This window comes from Manihot esculenta, chromosome 11 (assembly GCF_001659605.2).
Source record: "Manihot esculenta cultivar AM560-2 chromosome 11, M.esculenta_v8, whole genome shotgun sequence".
NCBI lineage: Eukaryota > Viridiplantae > Streptophyta > Magnoliopsida > Malpighiales > Euphorbiaceae > Manihot > Manihot esculenta.
The window spans coordinates 22,279,428-22,301,725 of NC_035171.2; the positions used below are offsets into that span (position 1 = coordinate 22,279,428).

Below are 22,298 nucleotides of genomic sequence, written 5' to 3' on the forward strand. Positions count from 1 at the left end.
TTCTAATCTCTGTCACTGAAGTGGGTCTGGGCCAGTTAGCCACAGTTTCTGTCTTCTTGGGGTCCACCTCAATCCCATTCTCTGACACTACATGCCCCAAGAACGAAATGCTCCTCAGCCAGAACTCACATTTAGAGAACTTGGCATACAAGCCATGTTCCCTCAAGGTCTGCAAGACCAACCGCAGATGATGGGCATGCTCCTCTGCATTCCTGGAATACACTAAGATATCATCTATGAAGACAATAACAAAGTGATCCAGGTACTGGCTAAACACTCTGTTCATGAGATCCATGAATGCTGCAGGGGCGTTGGTTAACCCGAACGGCATTACAAGGAACTCAAAATGCCCATATCTGGTCCTGAAGGCTGTCTTCGGCACATCCTCATCCCTTATCCTTAGCTGATGGTACCCCGATCTCAGATCTATTTTGGAGAAACAACCTGTTCCAGCTAGCTGGTCGAATAGATCGTCGATCCTTGGCAGAGGGTACCTATTCTTGGTAGTGACTTTGTTCAACTGCCTGTAGTCGATACAAAGTCTAAGGGATCCATCCTTCTTCCTCACAAACAAGACCGGAGCACCCCAAGGTGAGGTACTCTATCGGATGAAGCCCTTTTCTACCAGCTCCTGCAATTGCTCTTTCAACTCCTTTAACTCGGCTGGGGCCATCCTGTAGGGAGGGATAGAGATCGGTCTAGTTCCAAGCACCAACTCTATCTCAAACTCTATCTCCCTAGCAGGTGGTAAACCTGGAAGCTCATCCGGAAAAACATCCTGAAAATCTCTGACAACTGGCACCGAGGCTGGCTCCCTGACCTGACTGTCTAGCTCTCTCACATGAGCTAAGTACCCCTGACATCCCTTCCTAAGCAACCTACGAGCCTGAAGAGCTGATATCAGACCTCTAGGTGTGCCCCTCTTGTCTCCTCTAAAGACGACCTCTGACCCGTCCTGATCTCTGAACCTGACTACCTTGTCTCTGCAGTCCAAGGTAGCTCCATGGGTAGATAGCCAATCCATCCCTAGAATGACGTCAAAGTCTGTCAAATCTAGAACCACAAGGTCGGCGGAGAGGCATCTTCCCTCAACAAAAACTGGACTGTACTGGCAGACTGACACTGCCACTGACGGGTCACACTTGGGTCCACTGACCCATAGGGGACACTCTAACCCAGAGACTATCAGACCCAACCTCTCAACGGCTCTCGGAGCAATAAATGAATGAGATGCACCCGGGTCCATTAATGCATACACATCAGAACACCCAATGACGAGATTACCTGACACCACGGTGTTGGATGTGTTAGCCTCCTACTGAGTCATGGTGAAGATCCTGGCTGGAGCTGATGGACCTTCACCTCGGGAACCAGAAGAAGAGGCTGCCCCTCTCCCTCTACCTCTGCCACTGCCCTGAGTTGTGGCTGGAGCCGCTGGCTGTGCCACACTACTAGAAGCTGTCTGCTGAGGCTGGCCCATAAAAGGCGCTCTAGGACACTCCCGAGCTATGTGTCCCTCCTGTCCACATCTGAAACATGTATTAGTCCCAGCTCGACACACTCCCCTGAGCGGTCTTCCACATCTCTGGCATTCTGTACCATCTGAGCCTGAGCTCGAGCCACCGCCAAAACCCAGACCGGATTTCAACTTGTTCCAAAACTTATTCTTCTTCGGCTTCCTGGTGGTGCTATCCCACCTCTTCTTACCTGAGCTCTGAGAAGAGAAACCTGGTCCTCCTCTGCCTGGGGTTTTAACCCCTGAAGATTGGGTCACTGACTGCTTCACTGACCCCTCAACTATAGCACTTGCTACCATTCTTCGAGCCATATCCACCACAGTGTGGAAACTTTCTCTCTCAGCTGACTGAATCAACGAGGAGTACCGGGAATGCAGCTTCATAACATACCTCTTGGCTTTCTTCGTATCTGTATCTAGAGCTTGCCCTGAAAAAGGCAATTGCTCTAAGAATTTATCCGTGAACTCCTCTACACCCATGTGCTCTGACTGCCTCAGTTGCTCAAACTCAATCATCTTCAGTTCTCTGGAACTGTCTGGAAAAGCCCATCCAGCGAACTCATTCGCAAATTCTTCCCATGTCATACCGTCTAGTTTCGGGTCCACATAACACTTGAACCATTCCCGTGCCTTCTTGCACTTTAAAGTGAACCCTGCCATCTGAATGGCCCTGCTGTCACTTGCCCTTAGCTCATCAGTTATTGTCTTCACCACTCTCAGATACTCAAAGGGGTCATCCCCTGACTTGTATTTGGGAGCATCTAGCTTGAGGTAATCTGTCATCTTTACCTTACTCCCATCAGCTGAGCTAGGTCTAGGAGGTTGAGTAACTGGGGCTGCTGGTTTTGTAGATGGTGGAGGTGGGGGTGCAGCATTCCCCGAGGTGGGGTTTGCCGGGTTTGGATAGAAGGGTGAGGGTGGATAAGCTGGGTATTGAGTGTAAGGTGGATAGAAAGGAGGATAAGGCATGTAGGTAGGGTAGGGGTTAAAGCTGGAGTAATCCGATGTACCTCCCATCGGATACCCTGAACCCTGTGGGAAGGGTGGATAATGGGGTTGAAAACCATACCCCGAGGCCTGAACGCCTCCCTGAGACTCCCCTGTCCCTTCTTCCTCCATGCTCACATCCAGGTTCCCATCCCTCCTCTGATCCTCTTCCATAACCTCCCTCACATCTGAAGAACTTCCTCCTCTATCTGTCCCCCTTCTGCTAGCATCAAAAGACCTTCTAGGGTCCCTTGACACTCTTTCTCTATTGGCTCTACAAGACATTGCCCTAGGCAATGTAGGAGGACGGGCGCTCGTGCCCTCATCCTCAGGTGGCACTCCAGTCAATCGTGCAGATCGACGAGTTCCTCTCATCCTGTTTTCTGAAAAACAGTACACATCAAGCAAGCATTAGCATCATATGGTTCATATGGGCACACATGAACCCTCATCACATACATCACATTCATATCATAGCATTAATGCACATGCATATTATCATGGCATTTCACATCATCATACAAGACAGGACTCCACATCCTATCCTAATAGACATGATCTTCCTATTGTGCTTGACCTTCTAGAACATCTATGAGCCCGACACTCTAGGTCCGACCATATGAACCTAGGGCTCTGATATCATTCTGTAACGACCCGAAAATCGGACCGCTACCGGCGCTAGGATCCAGATCGGCTTAAGGCCGCCGGGACCCGTAGCAAGCCTGACATATAACCTGTAAACCTGTATAATCCCATACATGATCAACAACATGCATAAAAATTTACACTTTTCTTTCATTCATTTCTCATATACCAAACTCAACCTGTGCATGCGCTAAAACATAATCATAAACTTGACCCCTCTGTGGGATCTCATCAATGCCCCAATGGGCGATATACATGTGTTGAGTTGGCTAACATCTGTATCATCAAATATTTAAGATCATGCATCAACAAGGGATTACAATACTCATAGGGTCAAGCACATCTATAACCTCAATATACCTCATTACATAACATACTGAAATCTCTTACATTACATCATAGTACAATTGTCATGTCCACAATCTAACTATTACATAGACATACTTCAAAACTCTGGCTAACCTCCTGGTCTACCCTGTACCTGCACATCTGGGGTTAGGGGAGAGGGGTGAGCTACAAAGCCCAGTGAGCAGAATAGAAGAAAACAACATTTAAAATCTCATGCCATCATGTAATGCAACACATCACAACAAATCACATCTCGGATGGTATTGTCACCTATAGTCCTCTACATAGTCCAACTGTGCCGGGACGTAGAATGGGTACAACCGGTCTTTCTCTTAACATAACATATCATACAGTCCAACTGTGCCAGGAACGTAGAATGGGTACAACCTGGACTTTCTCTTACATCGTGCTAGGGACGTAGAATGGGTACAACCTGGACTTCCATACCATATCATGCCGTAACATCATCATGCCATATGAGGACTAAAGGATCATCCAATAACCAATCCACATCAACATCATAAATGCAATGCAACATATTCGTGAATACTAATGCAAACAACCTACTATATCTCATGGCATTCATGATGCATGGATCATGCTCAAAATTCATAGTTCATTTAATTTAAAACTTAAGGTTTATTCCACTCACCTCTGGCTAGCTCTGACAAACTCTGTAGCAGCTGGCTCACTGCTGGGGTCCTCGGTTCCTCAGGTCCGAACCTACACAGGTGGACTCCAATGAGGGACCAAACATACATAAACATAACTCTAATATACTCCCCAAAAACCCCCTAAAACATCATAAAACAATTACATAAAAACATGCAAGAAATGGCTGGACAGGGCACTTTCGGCGGCTGGTTCGGCGGCCGAAAGTCCCTCCAGAGCCGAAAGTCAAGCAGGTTCGGCGGCACCTTCGGCGGCCGAAACTCCCAGACAGAGGCGAAACTCATGCATATTCGGCGGCACCTTCGGCGGCCGAAAGTCCCAGACAGAGACGAAAGTCTCCTTTCGGGGGCAACTTCGGCAGCCGAAAGGCCTGCCTCCCCAGCCATGTTCGGCGGCCGAAAGCTCCTTCGGCTGCCGAACCTGGTTTCTGCCAAAGGGCAGAAACTTGGCTCCCTAATGCATTTATGCTTCCAAAACTAACCAATCATGCATAAACTTGTTCTAAAACATGCATACACATCATACATCACACCTAGGGGTCTCAAACTATCAAATACCCCAACTACAACACTTCAAACATGCCACATTATTCAAAAACATAACATTTGCTTAAAACTCATACAACCCTATCCATGCCATTCTACCCCATAAAACAACTTAAAACATACAATGAGCTTAAGATCGGCTCTTACCTCTTGAAGATCGAGAGAGAGACGACCTAAACTCGGAGATCCAAGCAAAAGAGCTCCTGAGTTCCCAAAGCTCCAAAACTTGTCTTAACTGCTCAAAACTTGCAATGAGAGGTGAAAACTCAAGAAAAATGGAGGAGATTTGGAGAAAGAACACAAGATCTGGGGAGAGGGAGGTCGGAAGCTAGCTATGGCCGAAAATAGGAGAAAACTCGCCCATTTCGGCTAAGTGACCCTTTTATAGGTGGCTGGCCAGGCCACGTTCGGGGGCCGAAAGTGCTTCCGCATGCATGCCATGTTCGGCGGCCGAACTTGGGTTTCGGCGGCTGAACCTGAACTTCCCTCACTCATGCTTTCGGGGGCCTAACGTGCCTCCAAAACGCATGCATGTTCGGCTGCCGAACTTGACTTTCGGCGGCCGAACCTGGGTTTTCCTCCAAAGACTTTTCATGCAAAAACTCATTTAATTTTCATACTTAAAACCATGAAATACCTTAAAACATTTTATGAAAACATGTTTCTACCCTACTAGAGGCTTCCGACATCCGAGATTCCACCGGACGGTAGGAATTCCGATACCGGAGTCTAGCCGGGTATTACAAAAACCTTCAAAAGATCATAAAAACTATTCAAATCTTTGCATGATTTAATGAAAACATGAAGAACTACTCACAAAGGGCAGGATCTCACCTCAGAAGACAAAAGAAACGGTGTTCTTACCGCTTCAACCAACTGAGGGCCATTTATAGGTGGCTGGCCAGACCACCTTCAGCGGCCTATCGTGAAACCGAAAGCCATGCATGTTCGGCGGCCGAACCTCAACTTCGGCGGCCGAACCTGGCTTTTCTGCCTTGGTTCATTTCACTCAAAAACTCATTTCCTTATGCTGAAAACTTAATGAACATATCAAAACATGTGAGAAAAACAGAAATCAAACCCTGCTAGAGACCTCCGACATCAGAAACTCCATCGGAAAGTAGAAGTCCGATGCCGGGCTCGAGCCGGGTATTACATTCTCCGCCCCTTAAGAACATTCGTCCTCGAATGATCCTAAAACAAACAATGAACACATAAAAAGGAGGAAACTAACCTCAAAACAAATATGGATACTGCTGGAGCATAGACTCCCGCGTCTCCCAGGTGCACTCTTCTAGATTATGGTGGTTCCACAGGACTTTCACCATCGGAATTTCCTTGTTCCTTAGCTGTCTGATCTGTGTGTCCAGAATCCGCACTGGCTGCTCTATATAGGTGAGATCTGTATGAATCTCCACCTCAGGCTTTATCCCATCTTTTACTGCCTGAAGTGGGGGCTTTAGAATCCGAAGCCTGTGCTTTTGACTGTTTCTGAATATTGGCACTAGCTTCCATTTTTCTGGCTGCGTCTACTATAGTGTGGAAACTCTCCTTTTCTGCTGGAAGAATCAAGGAAGAATACCTGGGATGCAGTCTCATCGTATATCTCCTTGCCTTCTTCTGATCAGTATCATAGGCTTGACCCACATACTGAAGCAAATCCAGGAACGTATCTGTGAATTCATCAATGCTCATCTCATCTGTCTGTCTCAACTGTTCGAATTCAATTACTTTTATCTCCCTAGAACTGTCAGGAAAAGCCCACCCTGCAAACTCATTGGCAAACTCTCCCCAAGACATACTGGTCATCCTAGGTTCCACATAATTCTTGAACCATTCTCTGGCCTATTTACATTTCAGTGTAAACCCTGCCATCTCAAAGGCTCTACTATCATCAGCTCCCAACTCACTGGTTATCATCCTAACTGATCTGAGGTATTCAAATGGATCATCTCCCGTGTTATATTTCGGAGCATCCAATTTCAAGTACTCCGTCATTTGGACTTTACCTCCAGATGAGCTAGGTTGATGTCTGTCAACAACAGGGGCTACTGGTTCTGGTGGTGGTACTGGGTCATTTGGTTCTGGATGTGCTGCACTTAGATGGGTAGGGGAAGATGGATACATAGGATATGGGGGATAGTAAGGAGGATAAGGCATATATGGCATGTACGGGGGATATGGGACAAAACTAGAGTACTCCGACATACCTCCCATCGGATACTCTGGGTCCTGTGGAAAGGCTGGATAGCTAAAACCTGAGGCCTGAGCGCCTCCCTGCGACTCTCCCATACCTTCCTCAAATCTGCCTATACCCATGCTATCATCTCTCGACTGGTCAATCTCCATAGCCTCCCTCCTTTCCTCTGATCTTCCTCCCCTAGCTGTACCTCTTCTGCTCTCGTCTACAGACCTTCTAAGGTCTATTGACGTACCTTCCCTGCTAGTTCTCTGCGACCTTGCCCTGGGCAATGCAGGAGGACGAGCAGCTGGTCTCTCACTCTCTGGTGGGACTCCAGTCAATCGAGCTGATCGACGAGTTCCTCTCATCTTTACTCTGGAAACACAACATATAACATAACACTTTAGCACATAAACATCACACATCAGTAATACACATGCAAAACTCATGGCATATCATAGCAGATAGGACTCAAGACCCTATCCTAGTGGACATGATTTCCTATTATGCTTGACCACTTCTAACCTGTCTGAGCCCGACACTGTCTCTATAGGTCCGATCATGTGAACCTAGGGCTCTGATACCAATCTGTAACGACCCTAAAATGGACCGTCACCGGCGCTAGGATTCAGGTCGGCTTAAGGCCGCCAGAACCCGTAGCAAGCCTGCTATACTCTCTGTGTACCTGTAAAACTCATACATGATCATACATTTTCTGTGAAAATAAAAACTCTTTTCTGAACCAAGGCTTAACCTGTGCATGCACTATCTCTATACTCTGTACTCTGTACTCATGTACTCTGTACTCTGTACTCTGTACCCCTGACTAGAGCTTGTTCTAGATGGGTTAACTCATACCTGTTAAGCCTGGTTTTTCACATACAGTAAAACCCATATACATATACAGATCATGTACAAAACATACATCACTGAGTCAAGCACAGTTCTAACTTTATACACAACTATTACATCTCTTTAATATTACATGTCCACTCTAAGCTATTACAAATCTCTTTACTCTTCCTGTACTCTGTTGGACTGTCCCTGTACACTGTACACTGAACCTGCAAAACTGGGGTTAAGGGAGTGGGATGAGCTCTATAGCCCAGTGAGTAGAACAGTAAAACATCTCAGTAAAATATGATCTCATGGAATGCACCATAGCACAGACAAGCCACATCAAGAGTAAACCTGTCACCACATAGTCCCAGTAACTCTGTGCCAGGGCGTAGAATCGAGCACCTGGTCTTCCTGTCATATATGTATATGTGTATATAACACCTCTGTACTTACCATTGCCAGGGCGTAGTCAAAGGCTCCTGGACTTGCTAGACCTGCCAGAGCATAGTCAAAGGCTCCTGGACTTCTCTATACCTGCCAGGGCGTAGTCAAAGGCTCCTGGACTTCCTGTCTGAGACTATTGGATCATTCAGCATTCACCCACATCACCAAAGAACGATGCAATGCAACATATTCGTGGATACTAATGTAATCAACCTATGGCATAATCATGATGCATGAGATATGCTAAAACATTCCATTGTGCAAGTAAAAGAGTTAAGTTTAGTTCCACTCACCTCTGGCTAACTGGACTGACTCTGCAGGCTCTGAAAACTCTGGAGCAGAACTCACTGCTGCTCTCTCTGGTTCCTCTGGTATGTACCTATACAGATAGACTGAAATGAGGGACCAACCTAGCTTATGACCAACTCTATTAAACTCCCCAAGAATGCCCTTACACTCACTCTAACATCCATGCAAAGCATGCAAAAGAAAGCTGGACAGAACACTTTCGGCGGCAGGTTTGGCGGCCGAAAGTCCTCTCCAGAGACGAAACTCAAGCACCTTCGGTGGCCGAACTTCCATTTTCGGCAGCCGAACCCTTTCGGGGGCAAGTTTCGGAGGCCAAAAGGCACTCCAGAGACGAAAGTCTCTAACCTTCGGCGGCACCTTCGGCGGCCGAACTTCCCTCCAGAGCCGAAAGGCTAAAAGCTCGGGGGCAAGCTTGGGCAGCCGAAGCCACCTCCTCACACCTCCTCAGGGGTTCGGCGGCCGAATGTACCTTCGGCTGCCGAACCTGAGTTCATCAGCAGGGCAGAAACTTGCCCTGCCTCTCGCCAAATGCACCAAACTCCCCTCCAACTTCACACCACACTTCCTCAACTTGCATACACTCATGTATATGCTCAAAGGGGTCAAAAACTACCTAAAAACCCCAAAAACACAACGCAAACAACACAGAAACAAGCTCGATGCACAAAATCAACAAAACCTTACACAAAACCCTATCCATGCACCTCTCTCTCTACACCCCATAAAACCTTCAGAAAACATACAAACAAGCTCAGGATCTTCACTTACCTTGTGAAAACAAGTAGATGAAGGATCCTCACGTGGAGTTTTGGAGCAACTTTCCTTCAAACTCTCCAAACTTCACAAACTTTGAGTGTTTAGTTTAAAACCTTCAAAAGATCATAAAAACTACTCAAATCTTTGCATGATTTAATGAAAACATGAAGAACTACTCACAAAGGGCAGGATCTCACCTCAGAAGACAAAAGAAACGGTGTTCTTACCGCTTCAACCGACTGAGGGCCATTTATAGGTGGCTGGCCAGACCACCTTCGGCGGCCTATCGTGAAACCGAAAGCCATGCATGTTCGGCGGCCTATCGTGAAACCGAAAGCCATGCATGTTCGGCGGCCGAACCTCAACTTCGGCGGCCGAACCTGGCTTTTTTACCTTGGTTCATTTCACTCAAAAACTCATTTCCTTATGCTTAAAACTTAATGAACATATCAAAACATGTGAGAAAAACAGAAATCAAACCCTGCTAGAGACCTCCGACATCAGAAACTCCATCGGAAAGTAGAAGTCCGATGCCGGGCTCGAGCCGGGTATTACAAAACTCATCAAACTCTTAGCAACAAGAATTCATGAATGAACTTCTAAAACTCATCAAACTCTCAGCAAAAAGAATTCATTCACTCAAGAAAGTTCATTCATGAACAAATGCATTCAAGGGAAGAGTCCTAAATCAAATTAAAGTAAAATTACCATTCCAAAAGGGGATCTACTAGGGTTCTAAATGCCTATAAAAGCATGAGGATAGCAGCATCAAGCCATCTCACACCAGTACCAAATCTGCCTTCTTTCTTTTCTTCTCTTTGTATCTTCTTTGCAAGCTATGAGTGGCTAAATATACAATTTCTAGTTTAAATTAGAAGAAATTTTAGTTTATATATATAAATTGGGAGATTTGAAACTCTATTATTTATCTTTTATTCTTTAATATTTATGCAATTTGATTCTTCATATCATTATTACTTTGTTGTTTGGATCAATAGGGCTCATTGTTCTTGATTGCAAGTTAATATAATGTTAGTTTGAATATTTTAAGTTCATAATTGTTTAGATTATTCAAACACAAGTAATAATTAATGTAATAATTAAGATGTTGCATAATCAAATTCAAATTCACCATGCTGTTGGTTAGTTGGAATTAAGTCTCTTTATTTCTTAAAGCAGTTGAAAAGTAAAAAAAAGCCTAAAGACATTTTTTGGGCAACTTATTAGCTAGTGATTGATTAGCGAATATTTCCAAATTGATCTAAACCTAAAGAGAGATTTGGTTGTGGAACGCCTTCCACAATCTAATTTAATTTATTGAAACAAATAAAAAAATTCAACTATCGATGATTAGTTCCCAAACTAAAATGGATCCTATACTTCAACTAGAGTTTTTTTTCATTGATTTATTCTTCTTTTAATTATTGTTTTCTTACATTGTTTTAGTTTTACATTCAATTCATCATCAAAATTCCACCTTAATTTATTTTTATTGTTGATTTGCCCTAATCAGTATTTGAAAAATCGTAATGTCAATTTCCTGTGAATTCGATTCTATTACCGCTGATTATAATTCTTAATTGTTGATATTTTAATAAGTTATTTTTTGTGATTTCGACAACCATCACGTATCCATTACTATTCTTTATATATACATATCAATTGTATTCTTGCTTTATCTCTTTAAGATTGTTAATAAATTTTCAAAGTTTTTCTTGTTAGACATGGTTTTTTGTGATGATGAGCTTGCAACTATCACGTCTATGACGTTGATGATCACCATAACCCCATGATGATTCTGATGCTGGTTCTAACAACGAGGACTACCTTCCTGAACTTGTCTTTTTTTTTTATATATATATAAAGAGAGATTTTATTAAAAATGCAGGAAAGATTAGCATGGCAAAGAAGAAGCAAAACCCAAATACAGCTCCCTAAATTCTCAAACCTAAATATATACATGCTAAAAGAAACGTTGCAGGACATCAAAACATGTTACTATAAATCACGTAACATTCTAACCATGCATATGGATTTGAAATTAACAAATATTCATATCAGGATAACAAAACTTAAAAAAAAAATAATAATAATAACATATCTTCTTTCTATAAAAAGATGATAGATGAAACGAAGGATTTTCATTTAGTTGAAGGTAAAACTTTCATCTCTAAAATTAGAAGGTCCGACTAAATTCTTGTGGTGTATGAAAAATCTTCCAAACTTTTTCGGTGCCTAAAACTAGATATCTGTCTATCCTTCACCCTCCATAAAAGCATTCCTCTTTTCTCATTCTCTTCAACAAGCAGCCTTGGGCGTTCCAAGGTGAGTCAACATGACCCGCCTTGTCAGAGCCTCAGGCTGCTTTCTCTTATTCACGTTGTTCATCTCTTTCTTCTCATCCTCCTTGTTTGCCTTGACCAATGATGAAGCATCTCTTATCGCTCGTCGTCAGCTTTTGTCACTCCTCGAGAATGAAGAGCTTCCCTACGGGTTCGAGTACAAGGTTGATATTAATGTAACCTTTCCAAACCAAAGGTTGAGAAGAGCATATATTGCCCTCCAGGCTTGGAAAAAGGCTATATATTCAGACCCATTTAACACAACCAGCAATTGGGTTGGTGCCAATGTGTGTTCTTATAAGGGTGTGTTTTGCGCACCAGCTCTTGATAACCGGAATTTGAGTGTCGTTGCTGGTATTGATATTAATGGCGCTGATATTGCTGGCTACCTTCCACCTGAAATGGGACTTATGACAGACGTTGCATTGTTCCATATTAACTCTAATAGGATTTGTGGAATTGTCCCGAATAGCTTCTCCAGGCTCTCACTTATGTATGAGTTTGATATCAGCAATAATCGTTTTGTTGGTTATTTCCCTAAGGTTGTCTTGGCTTGGCCAAATCTAAAGTATCTTGACATCAGATTCAACAATTTCGAAGGTTGTTTGCCTAAGCAAGTATTTTTGAAGGGTCTTGATGCTTTGTTTCTGAATAATAACCGATTCAGATGTAACATTCCTGAAACTATAGGAAATTCTACAGTTTCTACTGTTGTTTTTGCAAACAACAATTTCACAGGTTGCATTCCGCATAGCATAGGCAATATGGCCAATTTGAATGAGATTATTTTCATGGGCAATGGCCTTGGAGGTTGCTTCCCGCCAGAGATTGGAAAGCTTAAGAATGCAACGGTATTTGATGTCAGCTTCAATCAATTTGCAGGGAACTTGCCGTCCAGCTTTGCAGACTTGAAGAACGTTGAGGAATTGATCCTTGCAAACAATAAACTAATTGGAGTTATGCCTAAGAATATTTGCAAATTGCCATGCTTAAAAAATCTTAACTTCTCTTTTAATTTCTTCCAGGGAGAGGATGAAGCTTGCTTGCAAGCTTCAAAAAAGGACATTGTGGTGGATGGTGATAGTAATTGCATGGACAACAGGCAAAATCAGAAGTCTTTAGACACATGTCTTTCAATACTGAGCAACCCGATTAATTGCAGCAAGGACAAGTGTGGTGGAGGAGGAGGAGAAAAACCACCATCTCCACCGTTGGTTCTTTCCCCTCCACCTCTCCCACCAGTTCCAATGCAATCTCCACCTCAACCACCGACTCCAGTTCAATCTCCACCACCTTCTGTGCAATCTTCACCTCCACCTGTCCACTCACCACCACCACCACCTCCAGTGCACTCCCCACCTCCACCAATCCCCTCACCTCCACCACCGGTGCTTTCTCCTCCTCCACCAGTCCAATCACCACCCCCACCACCCCCAGTGCAATCCCCACCTCCACCTGTCCACTCACCACCACCACCACCTCCAGTGCACTCCCCACCTCCACCAATCCCCTCACCTCCACCACCGGTGCTTTCTCCTCCTCCACCAGTCCAATCACCACCCCCACCACCCCCAGTGCGATCCCCACCTCCACCTATCCACTCATCACCGCCGCCGCCGCCGCCGCCTCCAATGCACTCCCCACCTCCACCAGTCCCCTCACCTCCACCACCGATGCTTTCTCCTCCTCCACCAGTTCAATCTCCTCCCCCACCACCCCCAGTGCAATCCCCACCTCCACCTGTCCACTCACCACCACCACCACCTCCAGTGCACTCCCCACCTCCACCAACCCCCTCACCTCCACCACCGGTGCTTTCTCCTCCTCCACCAGTCCAATCACCTCCCCCACCACCCCCAGTGCAATCCCCACCTCCACCTGTCCACTCACCACCACCACCACCTCCAGTGCACTCCCCACCTCCACCAGTCCCCTCACCTCCACCACCGATGCTTTCTCCTCCTCCACCAGTTCAATCTCCTCCCCCACCACCCCCAGTGCAATCCCCACCTCCACCTGTCCACTCACCACCACCACCACCTCCAGTGCACTCCCCACCTCCACCAGCTCCCTCACCTCCACCACCGGTGCTTTCTCCTCCTCCACCAGTCCAATCACCTCCCCCACCACCCCCAGTGCAATCCCCACCTCCACCTGTCCACTCACCACCACCACCACCTCCAGTGCACTCCCCACCTCCACCAGTCCCCTCACCTCCACCACCGATGCTTTCTCCTCCTCCACCAGTCCAATCACCTCCCCCACCACCCCCAGTGCAATCCCCACCTCCACCAATCCACTCACCACCACCACCTGTTCAATCTCCACCGCCACCAGTACATTCCCCACCTCCACCAGTCCACTCACCGCCACCACCATTAGTCCCTTCTCCACCTCCACCAGTCCATTCTCCCCCACCTCCCCCACCTGTCTATTCACCACCACCACCAACTGCTTCCCCTCCACCTCCTCTTATTATCTCCCCACCACCAGCGGATGACGTTGTTCTCCCACCACATATTGGCTTCCGCTATTCATCACCACCTCCACCAATGTTTCCAGGCTACTAATTCAAATATTCTTAACTTTTATAGTTCTGAAATGTTCTGTATGCACAGCCAAAACGATGATCAGTTGAACTTCCTTACCTGGAAATGTATGCCTTTGTATTCGTCACCTTTATGGAATGGAAGTCTATGCTTATTATATAATTAGACATTATATATGATTACTTTATTTATTTATTTTTTATTCGTTTTCCTTCTCATCCACGAGCATGAAATGTCAATAAGGATTTATGCTAACTTTTACATTTTTTTTCATTAATTTCAGTGTAGATATAAGCTTATATAAACTTGATTGCATTAGAATAGGAGTATTCGGTTGCAATGGAAAAAATTAACGAATTAATTTAAAATTTTAATTTAATTTTTATTTATTTTGATTCGATTTGATTTTTAATTTTAAAATTTTAAATTATTTCTGTTCGATTCAGTTTTAATTAGAAAAAAAATAAATCGAATTATTTAGTAATAATAGTATATTTTTTTAATAATATAAAAAGATTAAATATATCAAAATTAAAATATTCTAATTAAATTTGAAAATATTAAAAATAAAGTATAAAAAAGTTAAAAAATTTATTAAAATTCAAATTGATCAAATCGAATCGAATTAAATTAAATCAGATTAATTTGATTCGGTTTAATTTTTGATAAAATTGATTTAATTCGATTTTTATAAATATCAAAATTTTAATTTTTAATTCAATCAGTTTAATTTAATTTTGAATTGAATTGATGAAATACATATTCTTAGTTGCCACGCTAAATTGATTTTTGGATCAATTAAATGTGAAAAGTTTTATGAATTTTTACACGTGTGAGAATAGAAGTAAGTGTGCTAGGGACCCTATAATCGCAATAATATGTAAAATGCATTGGTCTTTAGTGAAATGATAGTATCGAAAAATAAAGGATCAAATTTTATCTTAAATATCTTGACCCTATTTGCATACGCTTCGCCAAGAAGTGCAATCACTGTTTTAAGAATAGAGATGATTTTGCAATTAGACACATAAAAAATTTACAAGTTAAAAAAAAAAATTCTATTCTAAACAAATTAAAATTAATAAAAAAATAGAATTAAATTGATTTTTTTTAATTTTTAATTTCAAATAAAGTGCAGTGCAAACTAGAAAGTTGAATCATACAATGTTAGGTCTTGAAACAAAGCTTAGATTGAGAGGAATCTACACGGCCCAAGCTTGCTGGTTAAGAAAGTAGTAATTGCTAGAAAATGGTAAAAAACGTTGCAGCGTCTTCTACTTCACATCTTTGGTTCGTTTAATTAATTTTTTAACATAAAACAACTAGTCTTAAATTTTACGACAGATTTAAACCGAATCTAATTTTTACTCCCGACGTCCGATAGAAATTTACGATAACTTTTCAAAAAGAAAATTTCAACACGCATGACTTTCAAACGTGTGACGAGAGCCGTAGAGTTATCACAAAATTCGATATGAAAATTTCATCATTTAGAGAATTAATTATTTTTTTAGATATTTTAAATATTTTCATAATTTTGCATATTAAAATTTTATTTTTATTATAAATAACCTCTCTTATCTATTATAAACTCACTTTTCAATTTTTAAAAAAATTTTAATATAACTTTTCATTTTTTAAATACTATATAAATACTATATAATTTTAACAGAATCTAAATAGTTTTTTTATCACTTTTACTTTTATCCTTTACCTTTGAAATTATAATTATAAAATAAATTTCAAAATAAATAAAAAAATAAATCCAAAATTCTTTTCATTTTATTCTTTAGATTAAAAAAATGTTAATTAAAAAAATTACCAATTAAATACTATATAATTAACAATTAAAATAACTTGAATAATTTCATAATTACACCTATAAATAATATTATTAAACTTAAATTCATTAAATAATAATAATAATATGTAAATACTTTCTTTTGAATCTCCACTATTTTAAATATTTAAAATAATAATATCAATAGACTAAAAATATAAAAAATAAAAAATAATATAGAAATAGCAAATCAATAAATCTAAGTTTACATTTAATTTGATTTGTCAAAATTTAAAATTCTTAAGGTTTATAATATTAATAAACTAATACTTTAATTTTAATAAAAAAAAATTCACCTTCGTATATTTTTCCCCTTACAAAAAATTGTCAGGAGAGAGAGGAACAGAATAAGGGTAAGTTCTTCTTTCTCGAATCCTATATAAATTATTGAAAACATTATAAATTTAGGGCAGCAATAAAATTATGATAGTAAGTATTCCGTAATAAAATTATGATTGCTACTATAAAATTATAATAATAGATATTCTACAATAAAATTATAGTGCATTTATAAAATAATAATTAATAATAATAAATATTATTATTAAAAATAAATTTTGATCAATACCCATAATTTTTACTGTTTCTATATTTTTTTGTATTACTAATAACGATTATTCATATAATATAGCTAATGTTAATTAATAGTTCAATTGACTCAAAAAATTTAATGGTTACTTGTATTTGTATTTTAATTTAATTTTTTTAATTTTGATATAATTTTAATCAATTTATAAATTTTAAATTTGATAATTTATGTGGTAATTTAATAGTCTAACTAGCATACCACATGTATTATTATTATTATTGACTGAAAAAAGCTTAATATATATGTTATTTTATATTTTAATTTAAATTAAATTTTGAATAAATTAATCTAATATTTATATTTGGGTGTAATTTTAATCAAATTTTAAAATTAAAATTAAAATAAACAATTTAATTATTAAATATGTTCTAATTTTAGAGTGATAAATTTTATTTTAAGTAATAATTATAAATATTTTATAATAAATATATTATTTAATTTAAAATAACAGAATATATAAAATAATTAAAATAATATATTTATTATAAAATTTTTATAATTGTTAATATAAAATAAAATTTATATATTGTTAAAGATGTCGACCGCATATTTAATAGTTAAATTATTATTATTTTCAAAATTAAATATATATATTTTTTTTTAAAATAAGAAATTGAGAATGAAAGAGTAAAACGTAAAATTTATCAAATTTATTTAGATACATTTTATTATTATATTAAACTTATGAGTATAAAATTAAATATATTACTTAATTATAGTTAAATATGAGTTAATATTATTTTTATATATGAAATTAATTTATATTTAAAAAATAATAAATATTATATTTGACATTCTATATAAACTTTTACATTTTAATTTTTAAAAATTAACTAAAATCGTATCTAAATGCATAAAAAAATTTTAACGTACCTAAACGTTGGCATTTTCAGTTATTTTATCATGTGCATGTTAAATAAATTATCAAATTTAAAAATTTGTAGAGTGATTAAAATTACATCAAAATGTAATGATTGAACCATTTAAATTAAAATTAAAAAATTAAATTAAAATATAAATATACATAAATATTAAATTTTTTGATCAATTGATCTAGTTAATATAGTAGAAAAATTAATATTACTGTAAAATTATTTATTGCTAATTCTATTATTTGTTATGATAACTGATATACTTTCGCTCCTACACTTCATGATTAAATTATTTAAAATTTAAAAATTAAAAGGATAATAGGATGAAGGTAAAATTAAAGGGATAGATTTCACGTTACAAAAAGGTAGCCAATTATACAATCAGCCATTGTTTTGAAAACATTGATGAAATTGATGTTTTCATCGGATGAATATTATACTATTAAATTGTTTATAATTCACTCTAAGATTATAAATGTAAGTTATTTTTTTTAAATACATTTAAATAACTAAACCTTTATATTATATATATTAATTAAATAAGTATAAATTAAAAAAAAATTATTATTTAGCCTATGTAAAAACTCATTTAATTTTTCAATTTTAAAAAATATATTAAAGCATTGTTGTAATTTTAATAAATCTACTAATTACACAATAAAAAAAGAAAAATATTACTACTAGAATTATTGACCAAAATAGTAAAAATATTATAGCTAATTTATGCTATCAATGACTTATCAACTAAATTATTTTCGTTCAATATTTTAATCATAGGTAAAAATTTACCTACTATTTCATCTGTGGTAAATAAATTTACGGACAAAATATGTTTTATGTTAATAATATGATTAGTATTTATATAGAAATTTTCAATAAGGTATGCATGATTACAATTAAATTATCATAAAATCATATATAATTACGGATGGCACTTTTGCCATTGCTAATTGCCTACTTTATTGAAGGAAATTTGTGTTGCTAATTTTACAATTATTATCGATTTTTAATTTAAAATTTTATAGGCTTTAAAGAATTTAAAATTAAATTTTCTCATCAATATAGTAGGTGATTACTGATAACGTTGAAATATAGACAATTTTCATATTTACTGACCAAAATTATTTAGGTATTACATAGAAAATTTATAGGTTTAGTAGAAATTGCTATTAAAATACCAATAATATGATCATAAGTATTTAGAAACCATGCGAATATCATAGGTAATTAATAACATTGTAACGTTCATAGGTATCATTAAGATAATTTTCATATTTAATGACCAAATTTATTATAGATATTACGTAGAAAGTTTGTAGGTTTAGTAGAAATTGCTATCAAAATACCGATGTCATGATCATAAGCATTTAGAAATCACACAAATATCAATGTAATTAATAACGATGTAACGTTCATAGGCAACATTCATATTTACCAACCATAATTTTTATAGGGATTTCAAATGAAATTTTATATGCTAGATAGATGTTGCAATCAAATTATCGAAGATAATGTTATAAGCAATTAGCGACAACATGAATATTGTAGATAATTATTGACGAGGTGACAATCATATGTAACTTCCATCTTTACCGACCAAAATTATCGCATGGGTAAAGTGAAAATAGAAAATAAATTGTTAACAAGAGAAATATAGATAATGAACGACAACATTTTATTATGGATTAAATTTAACTCACAAATTAAACATTTTCTTATATATATAATTGGTATGGTTAGTAAATACTTTTAAAATAGTTGGTAATAATTTTATAATATCTATAATTTTTAATTATAATTAAAAATAATTGAAAAATTAAAATCACAACAAAAATAAAATTCATTTAACATCCATTTACATAATTAAAAGGTAATACTCAGAATATTAAACTTCATAATCCATACAATAATAACAGTAATAATAATGACAATGATATCTAATATAGTCATCTCCTATCTCTATATCATAAGTCAATTTTATAGTAGTGAAAATAGAGTTGGATTGCCTCTAAATAGTAATTTGATCAAATTCTCCATTATAGTGCTTCTCATTAGGTCAATCTTCGACTCGAAGTGCAACTATAATTGATATAGACGATTTGATGTAGCTTTTTTTTCATCTTCAATTTGCTTTTCTATCTCATGCATACATTGTTACAAGGCAACATTATAAGAATCAAATGATGAACTTCTAAAAACTGTACAGATATTAAAAAAAAAGGAAGATATTTTAGATCTAAGACCAAATACCTTTTGCCTTGTCTCTCCTTCCATAACATCCAAATAAATTTGATTATCATCGATGTTGTCTTTGTGAGAGCTCCTCCCTCTTTTCCACAATAGTATTCTGAATTTTTATTTTGAAAAAAATATGATTAAATCATGAAATTATACAATAAAAAAATATGTATAAAAAACATATAGAAGACCATACATATATCTGCTTAGATTTTTAATCTATAAAAGTCACTTTATCATGGTTGCGAGTATGAGAGTATATAAACAATTCATTAGCAGTTGGCTTTCATCCAAGTTCTTTTTCCTGAACAAGTTTGTGATAAAACATTCAAAAGAGTATAGTTATTTATTTTCTTAAGTCAATTACTTGCATATGTCATATTTAATATATATTATTATAAAAATAATATAAAAATGGTAATAGTTTTTCCTATATTTTGACACATCAACTAGTAAAAAAATCAACATAAAGTTTAATAATTTGCATAATATAATTTCTATTTTCATCAATCGTAAATTGATTCATTTACATCCAAAGCAAGCTATTTTTATTATACACATAATTATATGCTAAATTTATTTCATAAAAAATACTTACAAAATTTTCAGATCGTTCAGCATATGATATTGATCTACCTGTTTATACAAAGGGTCAAAGAACATTTATGGTACCACGATAATTCCTTGGTTTCACTTTAACTGTTAAATGACCATAGGATCATTCTATTGTTATTTCCATTGTTTTCATGCTTCCTCACTCACATATGCAAGCCTCTTTTTGTACTCTTTAGATCTATTATGATGTTTTTACCGCTTTGCTGCCTTTACTTTCAATTTATGGCTGCCTCAATAGTGGAATCTCCAAAGTATTTTTTTTAACATTATAATTTAATTAAATAATTATTAATTAAAATTAAAAGCATATTTATAATACAAGAAAATATGGTAAAAAATACTTACTTTTAATTCTTTCCAATAGAAATCTTTTGTTGTTTGTGAGATACCTTTTCAGTTGACACCCTCAATATCAAAATGTTCCTTAAAGCTATTCGAAATCAACTAAGAGCAATTGGATACACCTGATAATCTAAAAATATACTAGAAATATATATTATTACTCTATGTTATATATGTATTTAGTACTCATTAATAAACTACTAAAGTATAATTATTTAACTTACTGATTTCAATCAAGAAGTTCAAGTTAATATCACCCTAAAGACTCAATCAAAGAGACAGAATGTGAACCATGTAAGCTAGCAAGTGCAATCTTTTGCTCAATCACTTCAGCATTTAAATGCACCAAAGGATGTGATTGTAGCATTGGATGCTCATTTTTTTTAGATACAGAAGGTGTTCATGTATTTAAGTTATAAGAGTCACTCGCAATATGTTTACTTTTAATTATATCTATAACCAACATGTTAAAAATACTAATTTGACAATTAAGTTTTCACAAATATTATTAAAAATTTGGCAAAGTCTCCTTTAAAATAGAGATATTTCGAGAAATTAAATAAAACAATCTACAATCAAAATAATGTCATCCTAGCTTGCACATTTACTATGCATATATCATATCATAGACTTATAATTTATAAAGTTAATGGTAGCAAAATAAACTTCAAGAATATTATAATAATATTAATATCATGGAGTTAAAAGATAATTGTCAATAAGAAAAACAAATATGAAATAATACATCAACTTCATAATTAAAATTGAAATTCTTATAACGCCGAAACAATATAATAAATATACAAAACTTGACACAATTCAAAAAAATATGTATAAATAATTTATTCTCTGCTACAATAGTTCTTATTCACTATCACTATCATTATTATACTCTACAATTCATCTTCATCTTCTGTTTTATTGTCTGTCAAATAATTAGATCTGTCATATCATTTTCTTCTTCTTCACAAATAACAACAAGCTTTAGGGGTTCACCACTTAGATCTTCTAAGGTCCAATTTATTCATATTGTATATTTGTATCAATATGAAGAATTTCTCCTTCTTCTTGGAATGCTTGATTTGGTATTTGGGTTGTTTCAGTTGTATGAGATATGATGATTATAGACCTAGATTTCACTTTACACACCGCATACTAGTCAGACTTGTCTCTTCTCAAGCTAGGATAAGTGATGTAAATCACTTGCTCAGCCTACGAAGCACGTATGAATTGTTCATATTTATTTAATCTTTATTTATAATTGATGTCCACTAAGTTATAGTGTTTGTAAATATTAATACCAATATTTGAAGTTAAATCAAGCTATTCACAATTGAAGAGAACAACTCACTTTATTAGTAATGCATGATATTCTAGTAGAAATATCTCTACCAAAATATCATAGTAATCATTAAAATTATTGTCATAAGTTAAACCCTTAATGCAAACTCCATTATTTATCGTAGATCGATTAATACCATGACTATTTGTGTGAAATGTATAACCATTTACAAAGTAAATGAAATATGATTTTATACTTCTTACTAGTCCTTTCTGCTAAATCCTTAATGAAATTATTATTAATGTTTGAACTCCTTACCTGATAACAACAAAATTTTACCATTATTATTATATTGATATACTTTGAAATGAAACACTTTACATAA

The 22,298-nt window shown here is 36.8% G+C and overlaps 1 protein-coding gene across 1 annotated transcript; it reads left to right on the top strand.

Moving 5' to 3' along the window:
* Positions 1–11,579: 11,579 nt before the first annotated feature.
* Positions 11,580–14,156, top strand: LOC110625900 (pollen-specific leucine-rich repeat extensin-like protein 3). The gene has a single exon (XM_043961440.1). It carries the CDS (start codon positions 11,580–11,582, stop codon positions 14,154–14,156), a length of 2,577 nt encoding a protein of 858 aa, XP_043817375.1.
* Positions 14,157–22,298: the final 8,142 nt, after the last annotated feature.

What these genes read in the sequence shown, in the direction of transcription:
- LOC110625900 (XM_043961440.1), top strand. Translation starts at nt 11,580, where the DNA reads ATGACCCGCCTTGTCAGAGCCTCAGGCTGCTTTCTCTTATTCACGTTG.